This window comes from Scleropages formosus, chromosome 14 (genome assembly GCF_900964775.1).
Source record: "Scleropages formosus chromosome 14, fSclFor1.1, whole genome shotgun sequence".
Lineage (NCBI taxonomy): Eukaryota > Metazoa > Chordata > Actinopteri > Osteoglossiformes > Osteoglossidae > Scleropages > Scleropages formosus.
In genome coordinates this window covers 22,953,070-22,963,713 of record NC_041819.1, presented here as the reverse complement: position 1 = coordinate 22,963,713, position 10,644 = coordinate 22,953,070, and the positions used below count along the sequence as shown (strand labels likewise).

Here is a 10,644-nt window from a genome sequence, read left to right as displayed (position 1 = left end):
CTCCTCTTCGCCTTGCCAGTCTCCAACATCCCCAACTTTAAATATTTTCCCAACTTCACCTTTGGGCTTTTTAGATGCAGGCCTGCCCACAAGTGAGAGGGTACAACATTATTTTATGTAAATATTAACCATGTTAGCATTGATGAGCTCAGTGTGTACAAGTTGATTTATTATATCAGTTTAATACCCAACAAATGAAACGCCCTCTTAAAAGATGCTACGAAAAAATCATCCTATACCTACCAAAGCAGTTTGAGGTGACTGACGTTCAACGGTGGAGCAATTCATTTTCTTGACGCGCCTCAGTTAAACTTTGAGGAATCCACATGGGGACTCCTGTCAAAGGATCCTGTCAGGTTCCAAAAACACTGTGAGATTTTTGAAGCACAACTGTAAAGCTGCACATGATGCTTCCCCACACACTCATTTACCATATTCTGTTGTTCAGCAACTGGGATGGTTAACTCAGCCTCCCATTATCACCACACGCTACAAACTCATGCTTTCAAAGCAATGATTTAATCATTTATAGAGCTGGCCTATCTTTCCAGCAATTTAGAGTAAGGACCTCGATCAAAGGTACTACCATAGGAGTGGAATCTTTAATCAACTAGCTTTGCAGTACAAGCCAGGAGTCATCATGCCAATGCTAACCACCGGTCCCTAGCAGGTCAACAACACTCGGTATGTAACTGAAGAGTGAAATATACATACACACACACACACACACTTTCTGAACCACTTGTCCCATTCAGGGGTCACAGAGAGCCAGAGCCTAACCTGGCAACACAGGGCATAAGGCTGGAGGGGGAGGGGACACACCCAAGACAAGACACCACTCTGCCGCAAGGCACCCCAAGCAGGACTCAAACCCCAGACCCACCGGAGAGCAGGACCCGGTCCAACCCACTGCGCTACTGCCCCACCATGCCACCCAGAGCTAAATAAAATCAAGGAAATAAGATACCAATCCATTGATTTTTTTTTTTTTAAATGAATCCCCGATAATTAAATATTTATACAAATGTGAATATTTTTGACTTTCACCAAAATCACAGAAAATGAAGCTTCACACTTACAGGAAATCAGTTAAGTGTCAGTCAACAGCTCCAGGTCTTTTGATTCTGTAGGTTCTACAAGGGAAGGCCTGTTTGGGTGCTTACACAATGCTCTGGGTTCCACTGGGCGCAGTGTTTTGCAGTATGGTTATGCGACCTTTTTCGTAGTCTTACTCATTGTATCTATGTTTTCTTGTTGCAAACGGATATGTATGAATTGCCTGTCTGTTGCTGCAACTTCCATGCTCCCGGTAAGCACTGCCCAATCTGAGAAGGAAAGACCTTGGAATAAACCTTGATGCTGAACTTATGGAACTCTTCCTAATTGAAGTACAAACTGCTGGATGTCACGTGCCTGGGGCGAAAGATTTAGTTGCCCGTTTGATCCAGAGTCCTCAAAAAACTATTCCGATGAGGTTTTCTGTTTCCTCTTCAAGGGGGTGTTTGGGGGAAATGTGGAATAATATGATATATACCTATATTATGTGCCAGTTGAAGTTGCTGAAGACCCAGTTGAAATTTTAACAGATGTCATGTTCTTTGTCTGCTCTGGGATATCAGTATGTACTGAACTGAGGAAATGATGTCAATTTACTTGAACATGGTGTTCCCTTTTGTCCTGTGAACGCCCGGTATTTGACTAATGGCTTGTAATGACAACACTGCAATATTCTTGGATGGTGGTATCTGTACACGTGAAGATCACACTTCTGCTATGCTATATAAGCTTGAGACATTTACACAATTTTTCTGAAGTTATTTGAACGTCCTTGTTGCATGCAATAATGCTGCTTGGCTGAATGAACGAAAGAATGAATTAGGCATTTAATTTGAAGTTGGAAACAAAAGCACAGGATGGATGAAATGGAAAGAGCCAATAATTTGTTAATATGAAGGACTTAAGAGTAGGATCACCCTTTGCCTTTGGAACTGCTTCATTTGTTTTTGGGATGCTGTCAACACACACTCAAAGTCAAGTACACAAGGAGAGTAAAGCACGTGTTGGGTGTGATAAGATACTGAATAATGTGAAGTAATCACAGGAAGCTCGAAGCACTGGGTCAGTCCTCCAGACGGAAAAGTTCGGTGGGTGCGAGGGTGGATTTGCTGTGGTGCTCAGGCCAAATTGCCGGTCCATCGCTGCTTTTATTCGAACGTTCACATCCGGGTGACCTTGTCATCGACGCTGCCGTTCTCGTCGACCCGGAAGCCTCCGTTGTCCACAGCGTGCATCTCTTCGTCCTCTGGGGTTGACGTCTTGATGGCACTGCGCTGACAGCAGCGCTTGTATACCTGGTAACCTGCAGGAGGGACACGTGCGTTCAGCAGCCGTCTCTGCGTTTGCTGCACCTCGACCTCTTTGTTTCCTCTTTGGAAGACAATTCCGTAAAGGCAGATTAACTTTACGTACAATTAGAAAATCTGGCCAATGGATCATAAGCTCTGCGTGACAACTAAATTTCGAAGCAGATCATTACAAGTGACAGTTATTTACAATCAGTTGAAAAAGCTGAAGTTAAAAGGGTCAATAAGAACCCTACATGGATTGTATGTTGGGAGGCCCTGTCGCTGACTGCGGCACGCATAGAAGTTTCAGATAACTCTCAGCGAACATGTTCCATACACACATTTACATTTACATTTCACCATAGGGTAGTGATTACCCTAACCAAGGGTGTGTACACTGTCTGGGATAAGTGCTTATGTTCTACATATACACATGCACAGCATACACAGCTATTTCCATATATGTCAACACGGTCCTACAGGAGTTTGGCTATAGACAGCTGGTAGCATAGTGGTTAGAGTTACTGCCTTTGTCCCCAAAAGCTGCAGGTTCAGAGCATGGGTAAATGGGTACTGTGTCATACTCTAGCTATAGTAGCCTTGAGCAATGTATGTACCCAAAACTGGTCTAATAGATTTTCTCCAGCTGTAGGTGATTTAATGTTGTGAATTGCTTTGGAGAAAAGTCTCTGGTAAATACACGTAAGCATCTCATCATCAATTCACATCTGACAAAAGCAAGAAGTGGCACAACCCTGGAGAGCAGAGTGCATTATAACAGTGAACGGTATTTACCCGTCCATCTGCGAGAAAAGTCAATCAATGTCTTTATTTGCTTTTGTGTGTTTGTAATTTTTTTCCCCTTACATCAAATATTTCAACTTTTTTTTTTTAGCTTTTTAAAATTTATTTTTGGGTTCATTGTTAATAAAAGCCCTACACTAAAGACCTTCTGTGGTGAAGCCTTCATTTACCCATTTTATACCAGCCACTCACCATGACATAAACTAATACAGTTTAGATGCCATCATGACACATACAGGACCGCTTTGTCAATTGCCATCAGCACAGATCTCACTTTCATCTCAAAATGAATCTTTTCATTTATCCTCAGTGATAAAATCCAGTCTACACATGTCGTTGCACCTTAGGCGGTTTTACGTTTCTGATCAGAAGATATAAGCATTCATTGATTAACGAATGTTTAATTGAGGGGAAACTAATATTTTCCCCATGAAAAGGCACATGCTGTGATATTAATGGTGTAGCCATACCTCCCACTGCCACCAGGGAAAAGAAAATCTGGGATAAGCTGTAGATGATTGGGAAAGCAAACACGAGCATCCGCTCCTCCCGAGAGAAAGACAGCTGGGTGATGGTGCCACATAAACTGGCGTTCTGGACACCTGTTTCCAGGGCTATGGTGCGACACCTAGGGTGACAACATATCACTCATCTGTACAGCTGTGCCGATGCAAATACGCACGCCTTACTGGTACCGAGTCACACTGCCAGTTTGCCTTTCGCACAGGTGGTTACCTCTTCCAGGGCTGTCTTAGTATCCTCGCCATCAGAAAGCCAAGGCTGTAGCCCAGTAGTGGCAAGATGATGCCAATGATCCACATGGATGTAGACATACTCCACGAATTCTTGTACACTATGCAGCTCATCACTGTGGCAATGATGATGAGGGGTAAGCCCACCATGGACCCCACCTGCAGATCCATAGAAAGCCAAAAATTTCCTCCTCATGGAACTGAGTACTTTGAAATCTGAGGTTTTTTTTTTTTGTTCATGTTACAGAAACCTCTCAGCTAATTTTAATTATGTTTTCGTGTGCAGGCATTTCAGATTTCTCACTGCCAAGACTGCAGCAATGGCTACAGTGCAGAAGGTCCCAGCAGCCAAGCATAAGAAAGTGGATATTCTACAGATCTCACCTTGATGACCTTCTTAGCTAACATGGGCCATCGATATTTGATGAAGATGCCAGCACCAACTGGAATCAGGAGCAAGGGCAGCATGATAGCTGAGAAGAAAAGGAAGTTAGCACGTCAGAGGAAGTTTCAACAGAAAACATCTTTAAAGATATCACAGAAGAGGTGCATTACTTGGGTTCATGAGTATGACCTTTCTTATCATGATCTGAGGAACTGTCTGTTTCTGATTATTAAGGTGTTATATTATCATTATTTCTAATGGACAAAAAATTTTATGATATGATTTCCAAACAATTGTTTAATATTTTTTTCTTTCACTTCCACTGCATAGAATAACACTGCATAGAGTGTTGAAAGACAATATATAAATTTTCATAAAACATTGTAGCGATTTTTCATTGTATAGTAAGGGGTAAGTGTGTATGGCCATCAGAAATGTGTTACCCTGGACTCAGAACAGCTGGAGTTAGACCAACATGGGGCAACTGGTAGGGTAGTGGTTAGAGCTGCTGCAGTACCCTTGAGCAAAATTACACTAAAGATTACCTTAAGTTGCTCCAATAAAATCACCCAGCTGTACAAACAGAAAAAAATTGAAGGTAGCTTAACATTGTAAGTCGCGTTTGAGAAAAGCATCAGCTAAATGAAATAATGTGAATGTGTCTACAGCTTCATGAAGCATAAGAGTTTGCAAGAACTTTACAAGAGCAAAAATACAGCACTGATTCAACCCACCAATGACTAATAACACTTTCATGTCAGTACAGCAAGCAGTTATCCATGTGGTTTTCACAGAGATTCTTGTCACACAGGTTCAATGATAAGACATGGTGTGGTTATTGTGTCAAAAGTGTACAAACCTAAGCGCTTGTATGGGATCTGGATGCTGGTACCGGAGGTCCATCCAGAGGTGTAGATGAGGAGACACAGGGGCATCATGCCCATAGCCAAACTGGTGGAGCAGGCTGTCATGCTGATACTGTTACACAGAAAGGCACACTAGCACTTGAGAAACTTTGGATAAGCTAACATTTTAAAAATAAAACATTTCGTTTTGAGATTATGGTCATACAAAACAGGTTATGAAGTTGCTTTCAAGTGTGCATAATTCCATCCATCCATCGATTTTGAAGATGCTTATTCTGGTGAATGCTGAGGTAGCACTGGGTCTAGACAGATGAAAACTTTTCTCTTTCCTTAGCAGAAGTCTGCAGTCCTTCCTCCAGTGACCTCTGTACCCCATCATGGAATGGGAGACCCACCATAATACTGAAGAATCTCTTTTCTGTCTCTTGTACCCAAAACTTGTGACAATAGGTGAGGATCAGGATGCAGAATGCTTCTTCCTTCAGCTGGAAAGAACAACCCATTTTATCTCTAGTGAGAACAATCACCTCATGTTTGGAGGTGTTGACCTTCACCCTGACTGCCGTCAACTAAAAATCACTGTAGAGCAGCATCCTGAACATCAATTTCTAGACTACATCATCTGCAAACAGAAGTGAAGGTATCTCCTTGGTATCCTGGTAAGAGCTGAGAACTGGTCCACTACCCCTTGGCCAGAAAGAAATCCACATTATTCTATCTGAATCAGTTCTCTCCAATTACTTGTCGCCTTCTTTCCAACTTCCTGGCACAGGCTTTCCCAGAAAGGTTGATAAGCATGGTCCCTCGATAGCTATGGCACATTCTCCAATCCACCTTTTCAAATATGGCAACATCCACTTTTGTTTGCCAGCCTGTAGATGTGGTATAAGGCCTCTACACAATACTATTGAGGCATAGAGCGTAGACCCTTCAATAACTTCCAGGACTCAGCATTTCAGGATGAATTTTTTCCACCCCAGAAGCCCTGCTACTGCAGACTGGTCTCAATGCAGCAGTAACTGCTGGATCCTGATCCATCAGAATCCTGTGGCAATGTATGTTGGCAGCATGGCCTTACTCCTTTCATTTCCCAGGGGTATTGCCAATTGAGTTCAGCAGAATGCTGTGGATTAAAAGATTAGTTAAATATACATAGTATTGCTAAGTTGCTGATTTAGCTTCCCTTTCTGTTGATTAATCAGCTTCCGATAATGAATATACAGTGCTGATTGAAATATACAAACCCCTTGTGCCCCTTAGTTTGACCACAAAATGGTTATTTTATGAAATGCTGTACTTCTCATGTGACATAATACGTGTGTACTGACCAATTCCTACATTGCTTTAGAGGAAATCATGTGTAGTCGAAACACGCAAGTAGTGCAGGTGTAAAAACAAGTGAAGCCCAAGTTGCCCTGGCTAAACCAAGTAGGATCAGGTGTGTAAATCATTTCTTTTATATTTATTAGACACTTTTCCCCAAAGTGACTTCCAATGAATTCTATGTAGTGGTATCAGCCCACACACCTTATTCACCATGGTGACTTACACTGTTAGATATACTATTTACAGTGTGTCACTCATCCATACCTCAGTGGAACACACACACACACATTGTGTCACTATGGGTAAACCTGAACAGCATGTCTTTGGACTGTGGAAGGAAACCAGAGCATACCCACACAGACTTAGGGACAACAGGCAAACTCCACCCAGACTGAGCAGGGATGAAACCCACATCCTCTTGCACCACCCAGGTGATGTGAGACAGCAGTACTACATGCTATGTCACCCAAATCATCAGCATTTATTAATTTTATAGGTTTAATATCTTCTACAAGAATAGTGATCATCCCTTTAGGGTTCATAATTTGAAGCAGCACTATACCTGAGTTGTAATGATGTATTTCCTGCAGTGTTAAATTATTGTGATTTAATTAAGTGTGATTATATAGAAGTTAAGGGGTGTGGTGACGCAGTGGGTTGGACCACGGTCCTACTCTTCAGTGGGTCTGGGGTTTGACTCCCACTTGGGGTGCGTTGTGATGGACTGGCGTCCCGTCCTGGGTGTGTCCCCTCCCCCTCCAGCCTTACGCCCTGTGTTACCGGGTAGGCTCCGTGACCCCGTATGGGACAAGCGGTTCTGAAAATGTGTGTGTGTATATAGAGGTTTACATTACAATTTGTAGTTTACACTGAAGAATAATGGGAAAACGTACACTACCACTCATAGCAATTGTTATATTCCATTAATTTTCAGTAATTGCTCATCCAGTTCAGGATAGTCCTAGGACACATAGTCAGGGAATATCCAGGATGGGCAGCAATCCATTATATGGCACTCACACACAATCACTTGTACATATTGAGGTCGTGAGAGCAAATCAGAGTGCCCAGATGAAAACGCAAACGCCACACAGACAGATTTGAACCCAGCTCTGGGCTTAGAGCTTAGGCACTAACACACTGTGCCCTGCTGACCCTGCAATGATATGCGAACATTAGAATTTAGGCCTCATTCCAGGAAGACCAGCTCTGATACCTAAAACAGGGCTACGAATCCACAAAACGTCTACATTTGTATAGGTTCTGTTATAACTCCTTTTCATGACAAAATTCAGAGTAATAATTGCAGCTCTATGCCACACTCCTAATAAGAACAGTACTAATTTTAGTGATTTGAAGTAAATCAATGAATGAAATAAACAGCTGCTCTTTAGAACAGGGGAATGACTCTCGGGGGCTCAGTTTGAGAGCCTTGAAGAAACCTCTCACCTGAGGTCCATGTCACCATCCAGCCAGTAGGCCACAATGTTGGAGAAGGAACCGCCGGGACAGCAGCCCATAATGATGATGACCAGAGCCTGCACTGGCAGCACGTTGAAGGCCTTCGACAGGATGAAGGCTGTGAAGGGCATGATGCCAAACTGACAGAGGAAGCCCACTATAATTGCCCAGGGCCGCCTGATGTGTCCCCACAGCTTCCGGATATCTGTGGTGCAGCCCATCGAGAGTATGACCAAGTTCAGTAAGATTGGCAGGATTATGCTCAAGACCTGGTTCAAGATCTGGTTGAAAGATTTTCCTTGCTCCTGGCAGGAGGATCCTGGACACAGAGTGCTATTTGGTGGGCAGACGCCATCAGCGGGTGTCGTGCAGTTGCTGGAGTTTATCATGAGTGCTGACATGTTCGAGTGATGAAGATGTGCTACTTGGACCTGCAGTTTCAACAGGTAGAGAAGCAGGCGGAGGGAAAATGTCTCAAATCCCTCTGGCAAACGTGTTTGTCTTCCGCACAATCGTTCTGTTCACTCAGCTTCTCCTGTCCCTCTTGCCAAACGCTAGTATGTACAACACGTAAAAATCTCTCACCCTTAACGTTCTAAACGCAAATCCTCCCACAGCTGAAATCGATGGAAAAAAAAAAAAATCTAAAACTGTCTCGTTTGTTTTTTAGAGGCCGCTTTTCAGATTGGCACAAGTTGTTTTATTATGTTAGTCTCATGGCCCCGAAAGACATTTTTAAAAAAATCTCCCTGCGCCTTCCAGATATTGAAGTACCGAAGAGACTTACCGCACAGATGAGACCGATTTTCAGAGGTGGCGAGTTGCACTCTCATGGAGCCTCCATGAACAGGCCCATTTTTCCCATTTTACCAGGCACGGTAATGTGTTGCGAAACACTGGAGACACGGCTGCAGTGTTAGACACAACAATTCCCAACGTTTTCTATTATTGTACAACTGGAATGAGTAACTAATTTTTCTAAGTTAACCTAGAATTATTGACGTATTTGTAGCTGCTGTGGAACAAATTTAAAAGTAACTCAGACAAAGGGCCCAAGACAGGAGAGAGAATCTGACTTTATTTCACCCCAGTTGGAGGGAGAGCCCCCTGTACCGTCCTGTCCCTATGTCAGAGTCTAGGGAGTCTCTCCGAGCATTCGCTACACGCATATTTTACATTTCCAGAAGCGCACGCTATCTTCTTAATAACATTTCTCATAGGCTTTCTTTTTGCACCTGAGGAAACCCACACAGCTACAGGGAGAACATGCAAACTCCACACAGACTAAGCGGGGATCAAACCCATGTCCTCTCACACCACCCAGGCGCTATGAGACAGCAGCCCACAGCCATAAGTGCTATGCGAGTCTTTGGCCAGTAACATCTCCGCAGTGGCAATATCAGGAGGTGACTAAGATGAAGGAAATTAGCCATCATTGGGTTCACTATACTTTTATTGAACAAATTGCTCCAAAAAAAAAAATATTTTCAACAGTAAACCGTAAAATGACCATCCGACAAATCCAATAAAGTTAAACCTTGGTCCGCATCGCGAGTTCCTGAGCGAAACGGTTGAAGAATTAAATTAAAACAATCACCAGACTAAGGCCTTTTGTAACCAATAACATTGGTAACGGGCCAAGATTCACGGATCCAGGAGGGCTTCTAGAACAGGGGAGTGTCTAAAGAGGTGGCACGAGGTGAGACCGGCCCCCCTGAAATATCATTGGACCGCACCCCCCCGCCGCCATTGGGCTGGAGTACCGTCAATCTGACAATGCTCGACGCCATTGGATCAGAGCGCTATTAATCACTGCCTGATTTGCGATGCGGAATCACAGTCCCGCGTTTTTCAGACAGGAGAAGGGACGCAACACGACTCGACCGCAAACCACGTGTCTGTTCATGGCACAAACACACTCAGTTATATATTATGAAATATGTGGACTGGGGTGTTGTTGTTCTGTGCTGCAATGATACGCACAGGTGAACTCCAGATGACAGCAACAGTAGCGAGGCTACTTGGGAGCTAGTGAAGCCTCGAGACGAGCCTCGCGGGTATAATGGCTTCAAAAGCTCCTAAGAGTCCCATTAAAATATTATGTAGCTAGTTAGTTATCTTAGCTAACGTAACTTGGGCAGACTTGCTGTGCCCCCCCCCACTAATTCTTGCCTCCTCTTCCACCTTATTTAAAAAATCCAGGAATCGCCCCGGTTCTACAGAAGGCCAACTTCCAACCCCAGAGTCAGAGTAATGCAGAGTTCCAACAGAGGAGGTTTCCTGCGCTGATGCAACACGTAGACATTGTGAATGTCGTGAAGTTTCGAGATGTCAGTCCATCCTTTTCACTCGTCAGTCCCGTAAGATGGAATATATAATATCCAATGAAGACATGTTGCTCGATTATCGGCTTCCTTCTTCCCTGCCCGTTTGCCCTTTGCCGACATGAAAGCATTCAGCGTAGTAGCACAGCGACTACAGAACTTTATTATGAGCCTGTGGTTGCAGCGTCAAGTCCGAGTGCCCATACTGTTACACTTTTCAAGGCATAACAACAATAATTATCTGGATAAATATGCTTATTGTTGTAAACTACGCAGTAAAGCTTTGCCTCACACGTGCTTGCTCAGCACCTAAAATCATTGCTAAGCAATGAGAATATTTCGGGTACATAGATCTGCTATAAATACAAGTCGACAGGGCTC

At 43.5% G+C, this 10,644-nt stretch overlaps 1 protein-coding gene across 1 annotated transcript; it reads right to left on the bottom strand.

Moving 5' to 3' along the window:
- Window positions 1–2,216: 2,216 nt before the first annotated feature.
- Window positions 2,217–8,340, bottom strand: LOC108928909 (ileal sodium/bile acid cotransporter-like). Its single transcript, XM_018743109.2, has 6 exons — window positions 7,928–8,340; window positions 5,146–5,264; window positions 4,286–4,374; window positions 3,885–4,060; window positions 3,620–3,777; window positions 2,217–2,359 (listed from the first exon to the last, which is right to left on the bottom strand). Exons 1-6 carry the CDS (start codon window positions 8,338–8,340, stop codon window positions 2,217–2,219), a joined length of 1,098 nt encoding a protein of 365 aa, XP_018598625.1.
- Between the last annotated feature and the right edge of the window lie 2,304 nt (window positions 8,341–10,644).